The 20,709-nt window shown below is 47.5% G+C and overlaps 1 protein-coding gene and 1 long non-coding RNA gene across 5 annotated transcripts in view; one reads left to right on the plus strand and one right to left on the minus strand.

Moving 5' to 3' along the window:
• The window catches only part of LOC135572847 (proline-rich protein 5-like), an 84,900-nt gene extending 71,452 nt beyond the window's left edge, over positions 1-13,448 (minus strand). The window contains 2 exon segments of the mRNA XM_065021326.1: positions 982-1,086; positions 12,877-13,448. Of these exon segments, the coding sequence (XP_064877398.1) occupies positions 982-1,010 (29 nt within the window). The 5' untranslated portion in view covers positions 1,011-1,086; positions 12,877-13,448.
• LOC135572848 (uncharacterized) overlaps positions 1-20,709 on the plus strand; it is a 124,731-nt gene that overhangs the window by 78,072 nt on the left and 25,950 nt on the right. The gene's annotated exons all lie outside the window — the stretch shown is intronic.

Genomic DNA, 20,709 nt, shown 5'->3' on the forward strand with positions numbered 1-20,709 from the left:
AGCCTCTAGTTGCCTAGTTGAGCCGACTGGACGCTTCGGGTAGTTCAGTTCACGTCTCAGTCCTGTGGAGGGCGGAGTTAGCCGTTTGACTCTGGGGAACCAATCAGGAGGAGGCAGGAGAATGTAACGAACAAAGCACTGTTTATGATTCCTCCGTTCTCAAAGAGGCCGGGCGCGATGACAACTCAGTCCGATCAACAATAGAAGCGCTGGGAGCAATATTTACATGTTGACCTGTAATGGATTTTTCTTTATTATGAACAAAATATATAGTTTTTCAATAAAAAATCTCATTAGAAGAAATTCCAGAGATCGGACCTCAGTGTCCTCATATGTTAGTTACCAGCCACACTGACCCCACCCTCCCTACTGGAACACTGGTGAATCTAAATGGTCTGTCTGTCTGTCTGTGTGTCTGTGTCTGTGTGTGTGTCTGTGTCTGTGCGTCTGTGTGTCTGTGCTGTGTGTCTGTGTCTGTGTCTGTGTGTCTGTGTGTCTGTGCGTGTGTGTCTGTCTGTGTCTGTGTGTGTGTGTGTGTGTGTCTGTCTGTGTGTGTGTGTGTGTGTCTGTGTGTGTGTGTGTGTGTGTGTGTGCGTGTGTGTGTCTTTGTCTGTGTGTATGTGTGTCTTTGTCTGTGTCTGTCTGTCTGTTGTCTGTGTGTGTGTGTGTCTTTGTCTGTGTGTGTGTGTGTGTCTTTGTCTGTGTGTGTGTGTCTGTGTGTTGTCTGTGTGTGTGTGTGTCTTTGTCTGTGTGTGTGTGTCTTTGTCTGTGTGTGTGTGTGTGTGTGTGTGTGTGTGTGTGTGTGTGTGTGTGTGTGTCTGTGTGTGTGTGTCTTTGTCTGTGTGTGTCTGTGTGTGTGTCTTTGTTTGTGTGTGTCTTTGTCTGTGTGTGTGTGTGTGTGTGTGTCTGTGTGTGTGTGTGTTTGTCTGTGTGTGTGTGTGTGTGTGCTTTGAGAGAGGGGCAGTGACTTTGGTCTCTCACCTCCCAAAGGAATGGGTGCGTTCTTCCATCCAAGGTGAGGGGTCAAAGGTGAGGGGTGGGGGTCAGAGACTGAACTTGACCTAGGGACTTGTGTCCAGCCAGCATCTTTCACAAACAACAAGAAAGCACACCAGTCACAGTTCAGAACATCTATCCATAGAGTTGGTTAGAGGACTCAACGTGGATATAACCTGTTTTCACACAGACAGTTCAGAACATGCTCTATCCATAGAGTTGGTTAGAGGACTCAACGTGGATATAACCTGTTTTAACACGGACATTTTACATCATTACATTTAAGTCATTTAGCAGACGCTCTTATCCAGAGCGACTTACAAATTGGTGCATTCACCTTATGACATCCAGTGGAACAGTAGTGCATCTAAATCTTTTAAGGGGGTGAGAGGGATTACTTTATCCTATCCTAGGTATTCCTTAAAGAGGTGGGGTTTCAGGTGTCTCGGAAGGTGGTGATTGACTCCGCTGTCCTGGCGTCGTGAGGGAGTTTGTTCCACCATTGGGGGCCAGAGCAGCGAACAGTTTTGACTGGGCTGAGCGGGAACTGTACTTCCTCAGTGGTAGGGAGGCGAGCAGGCCAGAGGTGGATGAACGCAGTGCCCTTGTTTGGGTGTAGGGCCTGATCAGAGCCTGGAGGTACTGAGGTGCCGTTCCCCTCACAGCTCCGTAGGCAAGCACCATGGTCTTGTAGCGGATGCGAGCTTCAACTGGAAGCCAGTGGAAAGAGCGGAGGAGCGGGGTGACGTGGAGAGAACTTGGGAAGGTTGAACACCAGACTCTGGATGAGTTGTAGGGGTTTAATGGCACAGGCAGGGAGCCCAGCCAACAGCAAGTTGCAGTAATCCAGACGGGAGATGACAAGTGCCTGGATTAGGACCTGCGCCGCTTCTGTGTGAGGCAGGGTCGTACTCTGCGGATGTTGTAGAGCATGAACCTACAGGAACGGGCCACCGCCTTGATGTTAGTTGAGAACGACAGGGTGTTGTCCAGGATCACGCCAAGGTTCTTAGCGCTCTGGGAGGAGGACACAATGGAGTTGTCAACCGTGATGGCGAGATCATGGAACGGGCAGTCCTTCCCCGGGAGGAAGAGCAGCTCCGTCTTGCCGAGGTTCAGCTTGAGGTGGTGATCCGTCATCCACCCTGATATGTCTGCCAGACATGCAGAGATGCGATTCGCCACCTGGTCATCAGAAGGGGGAAAGGAGAAGATTAATTGTGTGTCGTCTGCATAGCAATGATAGGAGAGACCATGTGAGGTTATGACAGAGCCAAGTGACTTGGTGTATAGCGAGAATAGGAGAGGGCCTAGAACAGAGCCCTGGGGGACACCAGTGGTGAGAGCACGTGGTGTGGAGACGGATTCTCGCCACGCCACCTGGTAGGAGCGACCTGTCAGGTAGGACGCAGTCCAAGCGTGGGCCGCGCCGGAGATGCCCAACTCGGAGAGGGTGGAGAGGAGGATCTGATGGTTCACAGTATCAAGGCAGCCGATAGGTCTAGAAGGATGAGAGCAGAGGAGAGAGAGTTAGCTTTAGCAGTGCGGAGCGCCTCCGTGATACAGAGAAGAGCAGTCTCAGTTGAATGACTAGTCTTGAAACCTGACTGATTTGGATCAAGAAGGTCATTCTGAGAGAGATAGCGGGAGAGCTGGCCAAGGACGACACGTTCAAGAGTTTTGGAGAGAAAAGAAAGAAGGGATACTGGTCTGTAGTTGTTGACATCGGAGGGATCGAGTGTAGGTTTTTCAGAAGGGGGGTGCAACTCTCGCTCTCTTGAAGACGGAAGGGACGTAGCCAGCGGTCAGGGATGAGTTGATGAGCGAGGTGAGGTAAGGGAGAAGGTCTCCGGAAATGGTCTGGAGAAGAGAGGAGGGGATAGGGTCAAGCGGGCAGGTTGTTGGGCGGCCGGCCGTCACAAGACGCGAGATTTCATCTGGAGAGAGAGGGGAGAAAGAGGTCAGAGCACAGGGTAGGGCAGTGTGAGCAGAACCAGCGGTGTCGTTTGACTTAGCAAACGAGGATCGGATGTCGTCGACCTTCTTTTTCAAAATGGTTGACGAAGTCATCTGCAGAGAGGGAGGAGGGGGAGGGGAGGAGGATTCAGGAGGGAGGAGAAGGTTGCAAAGAGCTTCCTAGGGTTAGAGGCAGATGCTTGGAATTTAGAGTGGTAGAAAGTGGCTTTAGCAGCAGAGAGAGAAGAGGAAAATGTAGAGAGGAGGGAGTGAAAAGGATGTCAGGTCCGCAGGGAGGCGATTGAGTTTTCCTCCATTTCCGCTCGGCTGCCCGGAGCCCTGTTCTGTGAGCTCGCAATGAGTCGTCGAGCCACGGAGCGGGAGGGGAGGACCGAGCCGGCCTGGAGGATAGGGGACATAGAGAGTCAAAGGATGCAGAAAGGGAGGAGAGGAGGGTTGAGGAGGCAGAATCAGGAGATAGGTTGGAGAAGGTTTGAGCAGAGGGAAGAGATGATAGGATGGAAGAGGAGAGAGTAGCGGGGAGAGAGAGCGAAGGTTGGGACGGCGCGATACCATCCGAGTAGGGGCAGTGTGGGAAGTGTTGGATGAGAGCGAGAGGGAAAAGGATACAAGGTAGTGGTCGGAGACTTGGAGGGGAGTTGCAATGAGGTTAGTGGAAGAACAGCATCTAGTAAAGATGAGGTCGAGCGTATTTCCTGCCTTGTGAGTAGGGGGGAAGGTGAGAGGGTGAGGTCAAAAGAGGAGAGGAGTGGAAAGAAGGAGGCAGAGAGGAATGAGTCAAAGGTAGACGTGGGGAGGTTAAAGTCGCCCAGAACTGTGAGAGGTGAGCCGTCCTCAGGAAAGGAGCTTATCAAGGCATCAAGCTCATTGATGAACTCTCCGAGGGAACCTGGAGGGCGATAAATGATAAGGATGTTAAGCTTGAAAGGGCTGGTAACTGTGACAGCATGGAATTCAAAGGAGGCGATAGACAGATGGGTAAGGGGAGAAAGAGAGAATGACCACTTGGGAGAGATGAGGATCCCGGTGCCACCACCCCGCTGACCAGAAGCTCTCGGGGTGTGCGAGAACACGTGGGCAGACGAAGAGAGAGCAGTAGGAGTAGCAGTGTTGTCTGTGGTGATCCATGTTTCCGTCAGTGCCAAGAAGTCGAGGACTGGAGGGAGGCATAGGCTGAGATGAACTCTGCCTTGTTGGCCGCAGATCGGCAGTTCCAGAGGCTACCGGAGACCTGGAACTCCACGTGGGACGTGCGCGCTGGGACCACCAGATTAGGGTGGCCGCGGCCACGCGGTGTGGAGCGTTTGTATGGTCTGTGCAGAGAGGAGAGAACAGGGATAGACAGACACATAGTTGACAGGCTACACAAGAGGCTACGCTAATGCAAAGGAGATTGGAATGACAAGTGGACTACACGTCTCGAGTGTTCAGAAAGTTAAGCTTACGTAGCAAGAATCTTATTGACTAAAATGATTAAAATGATACAGTACTGCTGAAGTAGGCTAGCTGGCAGAGGCTGCGTTGTTGACTCTGTAGGCTAGCTGGCATTGGCTGCGTTGTTGACACTACACTAATCAAGTCATTCCGTTGAGTGTAATAGTTTCTACTGTGCTGCTATTCGGGGCTAGCTGGCTAGCTAGCAGTGTTGATTACGTTACGTTCAGAACATGCTCTATCCATAGAGTTGGTTAGAGGACTCAACGTGGATATAACCTGTTTTAACACAGACAGTTCAGAACATCTATCCATAGAGATGGTTAGAGGATTCAACGTGGATATAACCTGTTTTAACACGGACAGTTCAGAACATGCTCTATCCGTAGAGATGGTTAGAGGACTCAACTTGGATATAACCTGTTTTAACACGGACAGTTCAGAACATGCTCTATCCATAGAGTTGGTTAGAGGACTCAACGTGGATATAAGCTGTTTTAACACAGACATTGCCACTGAGGGCTTACACCATTGTAAAGTAGTCAACTGGGTGGAGATTCCTATGGGTTGGGAGCGATCAGCCAATTATCAGAGCATTCAAATTGGGTGTTATGGTTTATAAATGGCTTTAAGCTATATCACCGCCATCTAGTGGCCAAAATAAATGAATGACACCCAGGATTTGGTTCAGGACTCCAGCACTGTAGGTGGCGGTAAAGCAACAATATTAGCTTTTCACTTTTTTCGAACACAAAAGAAGAAGAAAATGTTCAACTTTGAGGTTGCTCATGCTGTCAGATGCCATAAGGGCACAGACACGAAGTTGAGATGTCTTTCCATCTCTATGGTTCTATCTCAGTCTCCATTGCATTTCTTTACATCAACTCTTCAATCAAAAGTTATTCTGTTTTTTCACGCATTGTATTAAACCTTTCCTATTAATGCCTTCCCATAGTCGCCTCATCTCAACTCTGATTCATACACTTCACACTTCTATGTACATATGACTTCATACAACAACATGTACCACGGCCTCTTCCCCTGTTGCACTACCATTCACCCAGCACTGCAAGAGGGAAACAAACTACCACGTCACAGTAGGGATCCAACAGTTGGTTAGCGTGCGACACTATCAGATATCCAACAGTTGGTTAGCGTGCGACGCTCTCAGATATCCAACAGTTGGTTAGCGTGCGACGCTCTCAGAGATCCAACAGTTGGTTAGCGTGCGACGCTCTCAGAGATCCAACAGTTGGTTAGCGTGCGACGCTCTCAGAGATCCAACAGTTGGTTAGCGTGCGACGCTCTCAGAGATCCAACAGTTGGTTAGCGTGCGACGCTCTCAGAGATCCAACAGTTGGTTAGCGTGCGACGCTCTCAGAGATCCAACAGTTGGTTAGCGTGCGACGCTCTCAGATATCCAACAGTTGGTTAGCGTGCGACGCTCTCAGATATCCAACAGTTGGTTAGCGTGCGACGCTCTCAGATATCCAACAGTTGGTTAGCGTGCACGCCTCAGACAGTTGGTTAGCTCAGCTCTCAGAGATCCAACAGTTGGTTAGCGTGCGACGCTCTCAGAGATCCAACAGTTGGTTAGCGTGCGACGCTCTCAGATATCCAACAGTTGGTTAGCGTGCGACGCTCTCAGATATCCAACAGTTGGTTAGCGTGCGACGCTCTCAGATATCCAACAGTTGGTTAGCGTGCGACGCTCTCAGATATCCAACAGTTGGTTAGCGTGCGACGCTCTCAGAGATCCAACAGTTGGTTAGCGTGCGACGCTCTCAGAGATCCAACAGTTGGTTAGCGTGCGACGCTCTCAGAGATCCAACAGTTGGTTAGCGTGCGACGCTCTCAGAGATCCAACAGTTGGTTAGCGTGCGACGCTCTCAGATATCCAACAGTTGGTTAGCGTGCGACGCTCTCAGATATCCAACAGTTGGTTAGCGTGCGACGCTCTCAGAGATCCAACAGTTGGTTAGCGCTCTCAGAGATCCAACAGTTGGTTAGCGTGCGACGCTCTCAGAGATCCAACAGTTGGTTAGCGTGCAACGCTCTCAGAGATCCAACAGTTGGTTAGCGTGCGACGCTCTCAGATATCCAACAGTTGGTTAGCGTGTGACGCTCTCAGCGATCCAATAGTTGGTTAGCGTGCAACGCTATCAGATATCCAACAGTTGGTTAGCGTGCGACGCTCTCAGATATCCAACAGTTGGTTAGCGTGCGACGCTCTCAGAGATCCAACAGTTGGTTAGCGTGCGACGCTCTCAGAGATCCAACAGTTGGTTAGCGTGCGACGCTCTCAGATATCCAACAGTTGGTTAGCGTGTGACGCTCTCAGCGATCCAACAGTTGGTTAGCGTGCAACGCTATCAGATATCCAACAGTTGGTTAGCGTGCGACGCTCTCAGATATCCAACAGTTGGTTAGCGTGCGACGCTCTCAGATATCCAACAGTTGGTTAGCGTGCGACGCTCTCAGAGATCCAACAGTTGGTTAGCGTGCGACGCTCTCAGACGCTCTCAGATATCCAACAGTTGGTTAGCGTGCGACGCTCTCAGAGATCCAACAGTTGGTTAGCGTGCGACGCTCTCAGAGATCCAACAGTTGGTTAGCGTGCGACGCTCTCAGATATCCAACAGTTGGTTAGCGTGCGACGCTCAGAGATCCAACAGTTGGTTAGCGGCGACGCTCTCAGAGATCCAACAGTTGGTTAGCGTGCGACAGCTCTCAGAGATCCAACAGTTGGTTAGCTGCAGACGCTCTCAAAGATCCAACAGTTGGTTAGCGTGCGACGCTATCAGATATCCAACAGTTGGTTAGCGTGCGACGCTCTCAGAGATCCAACAGTTGGTTAGCGTGCGACGCTCTCAGATATCCAACAGTTGGTTAGCGTGCAACGCTCTCAGAGATCCAACAGTTGGTTAGCGTGCGACGCTCTCAGATATCCAACAGTTGGTTAGCGTCAGCGATCCAACAGTTGGTTAGCTCACGCTCAGATATCCAACAGTTGGTTAGCGTGCAACGCTCTCAGAGATCCAACAGTTGGTTTGAAGACGCTCTCGTGCGACGCCTCAGAGATCCAACAGTTGGTTAGCGTGCGACGCTCTCAGAGATCCAACAGTTGGTTGACGCGTTAGCGTGCAGGACGCTCTCAGAGATCCAACAGTTGGTTAGCGTGTGACGCTCTCAGAGATCCAACAGTTGGTTAGCGTGTGACGCTCTCAGAGATCCAACAGTTGGTTAGCGTGCAACGCTCTCCTCCTCTCCTCTTTGTTTCTCCTCAGTTGTAATCTGTGTTCCGTGACTGTGTGTGTTTTGGGTTGTTGTGCCCAGTCCCCCAACACAGCCCCCCACACAGACTGAACTGGGTTCAAAAGGCTATGATGCAGAATGATTGATACCCCACTGAGAGACAGGAGTAGCGTGTGTGTGTCTCTGTCGACTAGATCAAAGAACTGAGGTCAACAAGTTCATTGAAATAAAGGGGCCATTCTACTACGGCAGATGGCACATGGAAACATGTTTAAGTAGTGGTTTACTCAGAGATTTGGACTTTACATTCTCAGAGACTCAAAGCTAGTGTCTGACACTACAACATTAGCTACACTACTTCATCTTCCTTTCAGAGCCATCAGGCGTTTTACATAATAGACTTAAATCCAGTCTTCTAGTTGACCGTCCGTCTGTTTCTCATCACAGTGGAGGTCATAGAGAGCCTGGAATGCAGGGCTAACCAAATGTTTGGAGATCAAACCAGAGACATCAATATATTCCAAGGCAGACAGAGAGAGGGAGGGGGACAGGGTGCATCTTGGGTACCTTCTGACGGATGCCAGAGAGGTGGCAGCTCAGCTCTCCTACCCAATAAAATATTATAATTAAATGAATATGGGTGTAGCCACCACACACACTGCAGTGAGACACTTGATTCTCTTCCATCAAACTCCCTAAAGAGGTGCTGAGATCCTCCGCATAAAACAGACGACGGGTCCTCATGAACGAGTCTAGCCGAGGTAGCCGAGGAGGTGCCCGACTCAAACCTCAAAACATCACACGTGCTTGATGTTTCTATAGTCTCAACCCTTCATATTTCAGACAGTAATCATATCCAATGAACTGAACCATCAGAATAAGTCAGAGAAGAGAATGTTTCAACAGAATCTAAAACAGAAGATGGTATCTCTACTGTAACTATAGGGAGGGGGTTAACTACATATGCTGTTCATTTGTTCACATGTAGATTAAATTAAATCTTAATTAAATATGATTGCATTGCCCAAGTTACTCAAATGACTCTGCTATGACTCAACTCTGCTCCAGGAAGTGTTCTGATGTTCCTGGCCTCTCTCTCCTGTCACCTGTCTGGCTACTGGCTACAGCCCCTGTTCCACCTGCCACTCTGGGCCAATGGCCAGTCAGAAGTCAGACTTGGCCGCGGTCCCAGGCTCTAGTCCTGGACACCACATCACACAGTCACAGCTGACAGAACAGCCGAAAGGCACACAGCAGCTTTACAGCCAATCCCTGCTTAACGTCTGCTGCTCTAGTCTGCAATTCCACAGGTTTCCATCCAACCTCTCTGGTGCCAGGAACAAACCCTGGTATGGAGATGTCATCTGGGCTGCGGCTGCTCCCTCTCATCTCTGGCTCTGCTCTAGGATTCTCTGCCTCTTGACTTCCTTTCTCTATTGTTCTCTCTCTCACTCTAGTCTTCCCCTCTCTCTACCTCTCTCTCCACCCCCCCCCTTCTCTCCATCTGGTCTCTAGTAGTAACATGAGTGGGCTCCCTGCCATCACCACTGTGTAAACAGATAGCAGGAAGTTCCCCAAGTGAAAACTAACCCTGATCCAAGATAATGCAGAAGGACACCCAACACTAACTCACTCATCCCAGTCACACTGACTGGCACCAGGGCAACACTCAGTCCTGACCATTACTACCCACAGCACCCAACACTCAGTCCTGACCATTACTACCCGCAGCACCCAACACTCAGTCCTGACCATTACTACCCACAGCACCCAACACTCAGTCCTGACCATTACTACCCGCAGCACCCAACACTCAGTCCTGACCATTACTACCCGCAGCACCCAACACTCAGTCCTGACCATTACTACCCGCAGCACCCAACACTCAGTCCTGACCATTACTACCCACAGCACCCAACACTCAGTCCTGACCATTACTACCCACAGCACCCAACACTCAGTCCTGAACATTACTACCCGCAGCACCCAACACTCAGTCCTGACCATTACTACCCACAGCAACCAACACTCAGTCCTGACCATTACTACCCACAGCACCCAACACTCAGTCCTGACCATTACTACCCACAGCACCCAACACTCAGTCCTGACCATTACTACCCACAGCACCCAACACTCAGTCCTGACCATTACTACCCACAGCACCCAACATAATAATAATAATGAGCTAGTGCTGTAAACTTGTACTGGTAATTTCAGGCAGAAGAGACCAGTTGAAAAGGAGTGTGCAGTGTTTCTAAATATTGAACTGTGTTATTTCCAACCGAGCATGCAGCCTGCAGGTAAAACAGTTTGAAAAAGTAGGAAAAAAAAGTGACAATTCTAATTCCATCAGAGTTCCTGAACTTTGTCTCCACCTGCTGGTTACAGTGTGCCACTGCAGCACTAGGTGGACAGGTAATGCATAAATCAACATAAATCAGGTCAAGAGGAAGGATGCTAACTTCTATAAACCTATCAAACTCACATTAAAGTGGACAACCATATCCCAATAAGCAAAAGGCCATTGAAAATACATATTTCACAACTATTTTTCAGACATTGACATCAGGTACATTTTAGGTGATGAAAATATGGATCTTCCGGACATTGAAAATAACCCATTTTCTGGACGTTGAAATCAGGTGCATTTGAAAATACTTATTTTTCGATCATTGATTCCATGGCCAAATTTCAACTGATATACATTCTCAATTATAATAAGTAAGCATTATATTACAGTTATCACAAGACTTGTCTGAAGGTCCCATGGTACCAGTTGAAAAAATGAACAGAGGTATAGAGACTGTTTAGTGACAAAAATAAGGGTTTAAAAAAAATCCTGATCTTTCATATATCTCTCAGATATTGGACAGACACTTCAGAACAAACTTCCTTTTGATCTGTTGTTCCATGTAGTGAATCTGTTATTCGATGCATTTGAATATGCTAATAGCAGTAAGGTCCCCAAAAATTCATCCAATCATGTTTTTCTTCTGTTTTTTTTTTATTCTTCAAGGGGTCTTAAAATTCAAAAATCAAACAGCCAAATGATCCTTAGTAGAACCCCCACCCTCTGGCTTAGACAGGTTTTAATAGGAAAGAGGAACCAATTGTAGATCGCAACAAAATATGTATCTATCACATGCAGTAAGTTCCTCTGGATAAGAGCGTCTGCTGAATGACCAAAATGTAAATGTAAAAAAACAAAAACACTTGCAAAGCATGCTGGATATTATTCTAATGAGCTCCGCCCCCAAACAAGTACAAATTTGGCCGGTGTGGACCAGATCCAAATCTGAACGAATCATAGACGTCTAGGCTGTTTCACAAGGTTGAACATCACAGTACAGTACGGCACAGTTTAGCACAGTAGAGTACGGTAGTTTTATTCAGTCGAGTACAATACAGTAGAGTACAGTAATTCAGTACATTAGAGTACACTACAGTAAAGTATAGTTTAATTCAGTACAATACATTTTAATTCAGTAGAGTACAGTACAGTATATTCCAATTCAGTCGAGTACAATACAGTATAGTTTAATTTAGTAGAGTACAATACAGTACACTATACTTTACTAAGTTACTGTACACTGCTGTCCAAACCTGTGAAACATAGATGTCTATGATTGGTTCAGATTTGGTCCGGACCAAAATTCAACATCCCTGGGGGATGAAATTAAAAAATAAAAACAATTTAAAGACTGAGGACCAAAAAGAGATGTCCAAAAGACATCAAAACGCTTACTGGGATGCTGTTTTAAGGGCAGTGGGGATACAGGCCTAACAGTCATATTATGCCAATAAGTCCCTCCAATGATCTACTCTACTTGACCTATACAGGTGCTCGTGCTCACATAACCTACAGCATACACATTCACTAAGTTTAATTGTCATTGATGACATGGCAGTATTGATCAATCCAGATCGGAGATCTACCTGTGTCCCCCATATAAAAAAGGTACTGTCCATCTTGACTGTCTCCCAAACAAAATCAACAAGAACCGCAAACATTCATCCCACCACTCAAAAATCACAAACCACCACTGCCCTTCCAGTATCCTGAAGAATACGTTTCCATCCCCTAGTTTCTCATTTTAATCAAGTTATTTACCTCTTTCCCAAGGACCCTTACCATTAACCTGGTGGTAGTTGGTATCTTCTACCCAACCCCTCCCTTTAAACCTAAACCAGGTTAATATCCTCTACCCAACCCTTCCCTTTAAACCTAAACCAGGTTAATATCCTCTACCCAACCCTTCCCTTTAAACCTAAACCAGGTTAATATCCTCTACCCAACCCTTCCCCTTGAACCAGGATCATATCCTCTATCAATCCCTCTATTTTATTTGATTTTTTAAAAACTTTTACTTCTTTACATTTTCTTTATCCATTAAAGTTTGTTTTAATCAAATCAAGTTGAAGTATAAAAAATGAGAACTCCATCACCCTTGTACCGTTACCTTGCCAAACCTGACCTTCACCATACATGCAGAAGAGGGATAGAAGGTGTCCCTGCCAGTCCCAGAGCTCTCAACTGTCTCCCTACTCCATTAGTCTCTGTCAGTCCCAGAGCTCTCAACTGTCTCCCTACTCCATTAGTCTCTGCCAGTCCCAGAGCTCTCAACTGTCTCCCTACTCCATTAGTCTCTGCCAGTCCCAGAGCTCTCAACTGTCTCCCTACTCCATTAGTCTCTGCCAGTCCCAGAGCTCTCAACTGTCTCCCTACTCCATTAGTCTCTGTCTGAGGTGTCCCTGCCAGTCCCAGAGCTCTCAACTGTCTCCCTACTCCATTAGTCTCTGCCAGTCCCAGAGCTCTCAACTGTCTCCCTACTCCATTAGTCTCTGTCATCCAACACGTTTAGATTGTTGTTTTTTGTTGACATTTTGACAGTATATCAATATGTCCCCTCTAAAAGATACAAAGGACAAGGTCAAAGGACATACGGGGTTGCCCGCGTCTCTGAAACCGCCAACGTCTCACCTCTCTCCAGAACGCTGCAGACGCACACCTAAAACCAATCCCGGAGACAGTCTATGCTACTGCTCTGGTGTTGCATCGCTATTTCGGTATATATTATATCTATTTATAACAGGGCACGGTATCATTCGACAACTTTATATCATGGCTACAGGCGGAGTTGACAACCACCACTAACGTTAGGCAAATCAAGTCAATAAGCTACACAGCAGACGTTTATAAAAGGTACCCACGTGTATGGTCGCTGTCTTCCTCTGGCGGTGCGCTACAACATGCCACAAATATAATATATAGGCGCTCCAACACGCACTGGAAAATTATATCAAAATCTGTGTTTCAATCCTTCTTGGTTTATAGAAAGTTGGCAAAGGTAGACAGTAACACTGAAGCTGTCCCGAAAGAGTCCTTGTCTGTCTGAGTATGCGAGTGGAGTACGGATGTGTAAACGGAGCCGACTCCGAGGATGTCACGACTCGTGGATGTTTCCTCTTGTTGACTTGAGTTCGCAACGCCAGCTGCTACGGTATCTAGTGGAGTCCGCGTAACACAAGCGTCTGCAAGTGTCTGGAATGTGTGTAGACTAGAGTGTGTGTGTTTGTGCGCGCACCGTAGTATTTCCACCGGTCTGTCTGTGCTGAGAGTGCATGGAGAAACTGCTAAATGAGAGACTGTCCCACGCTATGAGTTCTGGAGCTGTGCCAGTGCCAAGATGAGTTAGTAGACAACCGGTTTTAAATCTGCAGTCCGTGGCGCCTCCGAACAACAATGTATAATGTTTAATTCATTTAAAACCAAAGCATTCAGCCTAATGATCCCCATAAAGCTATAAAGACAATCCTGTACATTATACTAAGTGCTCATTAAAGAGAAAGCAGTGAATCAGCTGTGCACTCTCTGGACAAAATGCTGGTGATCAGCAAGTTTTCAGATCCACTATCCAATCCCCACCTAATCCAACATCAATGGATTTGTCAAAGCACACCACCGAGGATCTTCACAGAACCTAGATATTTTACACCACCGAGGATCTTCACATAACCTAGATATTTTACACCACCGAGGATCTTCACATAACCTAGATATTTTACACCACTGAGGATCTTCACAGAACCTAGATATTTGACACCACTGAGGATCTTCACAGAACCTAGATATTTTACACCACCGAGGATCTTCACATAACCTAGATATTTTACACCACCGAGGATCTTCACATAACCTAGATATTTCACACCACTGAGGATCTTCACAGAACCTAGATATTTCACCCCACTGAGGATCTTTACAGAACCTAGATATTTTACACCACCGAGGATCTTCACAGAACCTAGATATTTTACACCACCGAGGATCTTCACAGAACCTAGATATTTGACACCACTGAGGATCTTCACAGAACCTAGATATTTGACACCACTGAGGATCTTCACAGAACCTAGATATTTGACACCACTGAGGATCTTCACAGAACCTATATATTTTACACCACTGATGAACTTCACAGAACCTAGATATTTCACACCAGTGAGGATCTTCACAGAACCTATATATTTTACACCACTGATGAACTTCACAGAACCTAGATATTTGACACCACTGAGGATCTTCACAGAACCTAGATATTTGACACCAGTGAGGATCTTCACAGAACCTAGATATTTGACACCACCGAGGATCTTCACAGAACCTAGATATTTGACACCACTGAGGATCTTCACAGAACCTAGATATTTGACAGACATTTCAGTCCCAGTGTTGCTTGCAGTTTGTGAAGAGACTGCATGAAGAGTTATCGGAAGATCTCCCCTAAACAAACCTCTTAGAAGAAGAAACCATATCAGAGAATCAACCAACCTTTGATTGTCCATCATCCTTCTGGAAGATATTTGAGGTATTTTGACGATGATGATCAGCAACCTGCTGTTCTGTTTGACTTCTATAGTACCAAGTGTTTTGAGAATGTCACATGGCAAAGTCCAACTCCCAAGGTCAGGAATATCTGCCTTTACAATGCTGGGGCCATAAAAATAATAACAGTAAGGTACCTGGGGAACATAGAGCATGAGAAAGTTCTCTCTCTCCCTCTCTGGTTTAATGTGTAGCTTGTTGAGTAGCCAGAGTCATAAATACCTGATGCTGTGGTGAGAGAATGTTTGTTTAGGGTCATGGAACTAACATTAAGGCCCAGAGAATGGCATGTGTCCAAACACATAGTCATTCAACCAATACTAGTATATACAATACCATACCTTGTAGAAAGGTTGATTCTAAAAGTACACAATTACAATTTTACTGGTTTATATATATATATATATACACAGTATATAGCATTTCATCATTAGGGACAGGAGCTTTTCCTGACTAGAGGTAACCTCCTGGCCTTGTGCATGGAATACCAGCATGCAGTATGTTGGGGAAGTTAGGAATATTTAACCACACTTTGTCTCTTCATGCCAAGTACTTTATTTTATGTTTGACCCTTATGATCCAGACAGAGCCGGTTCCAAGAGACAAACATGACCTGACCGAAGTGTGTTGAATTGTTTTTAGAACTCAGTCGGGATCTCAACTTCCTGTTGACAGTTAGAATAGTAGAATACACAAGGTGCAATTTCTACATGTGGTTGTGCATCAACAGTTTCTCTCTTGTTATGTCAGCCACTGATAGTCACTCAATTATCCATGTTAGTTAACCATTTTTACATTGGTAAATGAGTCTAGCCAGCGATCTAAACTTGTAGTAATCATGGCTGAATACCGACTGGGCACACAGGGCATGTGCCAGGGGGGCCCTGACCTCCAGGGGGCCCCCATTGATTTTGTTAGTCCGTCTCACTCAGATATCATTAACATGATAAAAGTCCTGGCACAATCCCCCCCGCCTGTCTGGTTGGGGTATGTGTGACTGTGCCACATTTCCATTAACCTTGCAGAATCATTAACTGGACTGGGCACTTCAAAGGAAAGATGAAAGTTTGCCTCAATCTTTTTTGCAATTCCAGATGATCCATGAAAACTGTCAGCAGATTTCCCTTCAGAAGCCTGTTCCTTAAAAGAGGATTGGTACAAATGTGAATGTTAAATCTGGTGTGTGCCAGGATAGGGAAAATGTTTTTATGTTTTGGGAGTTGAGGCATGATGCTTATGGCACACTACAATGACCAAGAGTATGTGGACACCTGTTCTCATTCCAAAATCATGGGCATTAATATGGAGTTGGTCCCCCCCTGTGCTGCTATAACAGCCTCTACACTTATTGGAAGACCAGTCAAGCTCTTCCACATGGATCTCGACAAACCATTTCCGTATGGACCTCGCTTTGTGCACAGAGGCATTGTCATGCTGAAACAGGAAAGATCCTTCCTCAAACTGTTGCCACAATGTTGGAAGCACAGAACTGTCTAGAATGTCATTGTATGCTGTAGTGTTAAGATTTCACTTCACTGGAACTAAGGGGACTAGCCCAATTCCTCCTCCACCAAACTTTACAGTTGGCACTATGCATTGGGGGCAGGTAGCATTCTCTTGGCATCTGCCAAACACAGATTCGTCCATAGGACTACCAGACGGTGAAGCGTGATTCATCTCCAGACAACGTGTTTCCCCTGCTCCAGAGTCCAATGGCGGCGAGCTTTACACCACTCCAGCCAACGCTTTGAATTGCGCATGGTGATTTGAGGCTTGTGTGTGGCTGCTTAGCCATGGAAACCCATTTCATGAAGCTCGTTTCCACTTCACAATTTCAGCAATTACAGTTGACCGGGGCAGCTCTAGCAGGGCAGCTCTAGCAGGGCAGCTCTAGCAGGGCAGAAATTTGACAAACTGACTTTTTGGAAAGATGGCATCCTATGCCGGTGCCACGTTGAAAGTCACTGAGCTCTTCAGTAAGGCCATTCTACTGCCAATGTTTGTCTATGGAGATTGCATGTCTGTGTGCTGGATTTTATATACCTGTCAGCAACGGGTGTGGCTGAAATAGCCGAATCCACTCATTTGAAGGGGTGTTTACATACTTTTGTATATATAGTGTATTTCAACATAATGATATGAGACATGAAATTCTTTAACTAATTTGTCACATCTTTGCTCACCATCAGGCAAAGTAGGTTGGTTCAGAATGAAATCCAATTTCTTTTAATACTAAAGAGGTTCTTTTGAGAACTTCCAAACTAAATTCTCTCAGATAAAAACGCTTTTCAACTGAATGAAACCATAGTTGGTACTTTATCTGGAACAGCTAGGAGTTTATGTTTGCATAGTATAAATTAAGCAACTAGTTAGTATTTGGTATTTTCATTTAGGCTTAAAACCCAGAGCTCAGGAGCAGGCTTCTCTGACATGTTACCGTTGCCATGGGAAAGGAGGTGAAGAGTGGTAAATTGATTTACAGCATTCTAGAACTAGAAGTTGAATGTGTGTGTGTTTGTGTTCGCATGTGTGTGTTTTCTTACCCAAAAGTATGGTACCAGGGAGGGTTTATGTGTGGTTCAGCCACACTGCACCACGCTATATGAGTACTAGTTTGAAGGGCAGGTGGGTAAAACTAAACATCGATAAGCTCACAGCACCAGCAGTGTGAAATAGCATGAACTATTGATACAATTATTATCAATCTTTTTAGCAGGAAGGAGAGAGAGAGAAAGAAAGAGAGAAGACAGGCCACTCAGCCTGTCAGTGAAAAGGGCAACCCGATTTAACACAGCTAATTGTTCACGGACAGAGACCCCACACAAAGTTCCTGTTTTGTGAGTGAGTGAGTGAGTGCGTGATAGAGAGCCCAAAATAGAAAGTACATTGTATTTTTTCCAGCTACAACCTGGGAAGATGTGCAGAGAAGAGAGAAAGGAGAAGGTTCTCTATGTGGGTTCCAGAGTTCCACAGACTACCACAGCACACTCATAATGAGATCCCAAACTAACAACACTGTGGTGGGACCTAGTCACGTTAAGCAGCTCCAGTGTCAGAAGCCACGGTGGGTAGCTGCTGCCCCTGGGTCTAGCCCAGTGTATGTCTGCTGCCCCTCGGTCTAGCCCAGTGTGTGTCTGCTGCCCCTCGGTCTAGCCCAGTGTGTGTCTGCTGCCCCTCGGTCTAGCCCAGTGTGTCTGTTGCCCCTCGGTCTAGCCCAGTGTGTCTGCTGCCCCTCGGTCTAGCCCAGTGTGTGTCTGCTGCCCCTCGGTCTAGCCCAGTGTGTGTCTGCTGCCCCTCGGTCTAGCCCAGTGTGTGTCTGTTGTCCCTCGGTCTAGCCCAGTGTGTCTGCTGCCCCTCGGTCTAGCCCAGTGTGTCTGCTGCCCCTCGGTCTAGCCCAGTGTGTGTCTGCTGCCCCTCGGTCTAGCCCAGTGTGTGCCTGCTGCCCCTCGGTCTAGCCCAGTGTGTGTCTGCTGCCCCTCGGTCTAGCCCAGTGTGTGCCTGCTGCCCCTCGGTCTAGCCCAGTGTGTGTCTGCTGCCCCTCGGTCTAGCCCAGTGTGTGTCTGCTGCCCCTCGGTCTAGCCCAGTGTGTGTCTGCTGCCCCTCGGTCTAGCCCAGTGTGTCTGTTGTCCCTCGGTCTAGCCCAGTGTGTCTGCTGCCCCTCGGTCTAGCCCAGTGTGTCTGCTGCCCCTCGGTCTAGCCCAGTGTGTGTCTGCTGCCCCTCGGTCTAGCCCAGTGTGTGTCTGCTGCCCCTCGGTCTAGCCCAGTGTGTGTCTGCTGCCCCTCGGTCTAGCCCAGTGTGTGTCTGCTGCCCCTCGGTCTAGCCCAGTGTGTGTCTGCTGCCCCTCGGTCTAGCCCAGTGTGTGTCTGCTGCCCCTCGGTCTAGCCCAGTGTGTGTCTGCTGCCCCTTGGTCTAGCCCAGTGTGTGTCTGTTGCCCCCAAGTCTAGTGTTGGTCCCACAGTCTATTTCAGTGGTCTAAAACAACCCCAGGTCATGTCTGGTCCAGGTCTGGTCTGGTCTGGTCTGGTACAGGTCTGGTACAGGTCTGGTCTGGTACAGGTCTGGTCTGGTACAGGTCTGGTCTGGTCTGGTACAGGTCTGGTCTGGTCTGGTACAGGTCTGGTCTGGTCTGGTCTGGTCTGGTACAGGTCTGGTCTGGTCTGGTACAGGTCTGGTCCAGGTCTGGTCTGGTCTGGTACAGGTCTGGTCTGGTCTGGTACAGGTCTGGTCTGGTCTGGTACAGGTCTGGTCTGGTACAGGTCTGGTCTGGTCTGGTCTGGTCCAGGTCTGGTCTGGTCCAGGTCTGGTCTGGTACAGGTCTGGTCTGGTCTGGTACAGGTCTGGTCTGGTCCAGGTCTGGTCTGGTCTGGTACAGGTCTGGTCTGGTCCAGGTCTGGTCTGGTCTGGTACAGGTCTGGTCTGGTCTGGTACAGGTCTGGTCTGGTACAGGTCTGGTCTGGTACAGGTCTGGTACAGGTCTGGTCTGGTCTGGTCTGGTACAGGTCTGGTACAGGTCTGGTCTGGTCTGGTACAGGTCTGGTCCAGGTCTGGTCTGGTCTGGTCTGGTACAGGTCTGGTCTGGTCTGGTCTGGTACAGGTCTGGTCTGGTCTGGTACAGGTCTGGTCTGGTCTGGTACAGGTCTGGTCTGGTACAGGTCTGGTACAGGTCTGGTCTGGTACAGGTCTGGTCTGGTCTGGTACAGGTCTGGTCTGGTACAGGTCTGGTCTGGTACAGGTCTGGTCTGGTCTGGTCTGGTACAGGTCTGGTCTGGTCTGGTACAGGTCTGGTCTGGTCTGGTCTGGTACAGGTCTGGTCTGGTACTGGTCTGGTACAGGTCTGAGTGAGATCCTCCTCTCTCTAAGACAGGTTTCCAATGGCTGTAAAGTAAATCCAGTCTGGGTAGGAAACCACAGCGTGCCTGCAAACGTCTACGATTCACCTCCTGTGTTCTATTTAGGTGTCCACGGCAACCACAAGCCCCGTTGGACCAACTGTGAAAAAATGTCCTCCCAAGTTAACCATCACTGGTTAAGAAAAACAGGAGAACTGTGTCTGCTGTGTGTGTGTGTGTGTGTGTGTGTGTGTGTGTAGGAGAGAGGACATCTGCTGTGTGTGTGTGTGTGTGTGTGTGTGTGTAGGAGAGAGGAAGTCTGCGTGTTTCCAAAGAAAACAGTCCAGGGTTTTAAAGCTATTTTTAAAAGCGTCTCACATGCTGGGGGAAGATTTCGCAATAAAACAGATTGACTCACGGAGACAAACAAGGACTGCTTTATTGTTCCTGAAATCAGATGAGTCGTGTGTGTATATATATATATATATATGTGTGTGTGTGTGTGTGTGGTAAAATATTTGCCAGTATTGACAACCACAGTGAGTCGAGTCTATGTTTCGTCTTGGCACAAGCTTTGTGGAAATAAATTAACTCTAAAAAAGTCTATTCGCTTAAACTGACAAGTAAATATGTGCTCATCATAAGCTATGAAAGAAGGCTACATAGAAAATAGACCTGAAGTATAATTAAAACAAGGTTTAATGTTCTCCCTATTCCCCAGAGAATGTTCTCCCTATTCCCCAGAGAATGTTCTCCCTATTCCCCAGAGAATGTTCTCCCTATTCCCCAGAGAATGTACAGCATATGTGCCAACTGCCACCATTAGACTGTCATACACGTCTGTCATTAGACTGTCATACACGCCTGTCATACACGCCTGTCATTAGACTGTCATACACGCCTGCCATACACGCCTGTCATTAGACTGTCATACACGCCTGTCATTAGACTGTCATACACGCCTGTCATTAGACTGTCATACACGCCTGCCATACACGCCTGTCATACACGCCTGTCATTAGACTGCCATACACGCCTGTCATTAGACTGTCATACACGCCTGTTATTAGACTGTCATACACGCCTGTCATTAGACTGTCATACACGCCTGTCATACACGCCTGTCATTAGACTGTCATACACGCCTGCCATACACGCCTGTCATTAGACTGTCATACACGCCTGTCATTAGACTGTCATTAGACTGTCATACACGCCTGTCATACACGCCTGTCATTAGACTGTCATACACGCCTGCCATCATTAGACTGTCATACACGCCTGTTATTAGACTGTCATACACGCCTGTCATTAGACTGTCATACACG

Source organism: Oncorhynchus nerka, linkage group LG8 (genome assembly GCF_034236695.1).
Source record: "Oncorhynchus nerka isolate Pitt River linkage group LG8, Oner_Uvic_2.0, whole genome shotgun sequence".
Classification (NCBI taxonomy): domain Eukaryota; kingdom Metazoa; phylum Chordata; class Actinopteri; order Salmoniformes; family Salmonidae; genus Oncorhynchus; species Oncorhynchus nerka.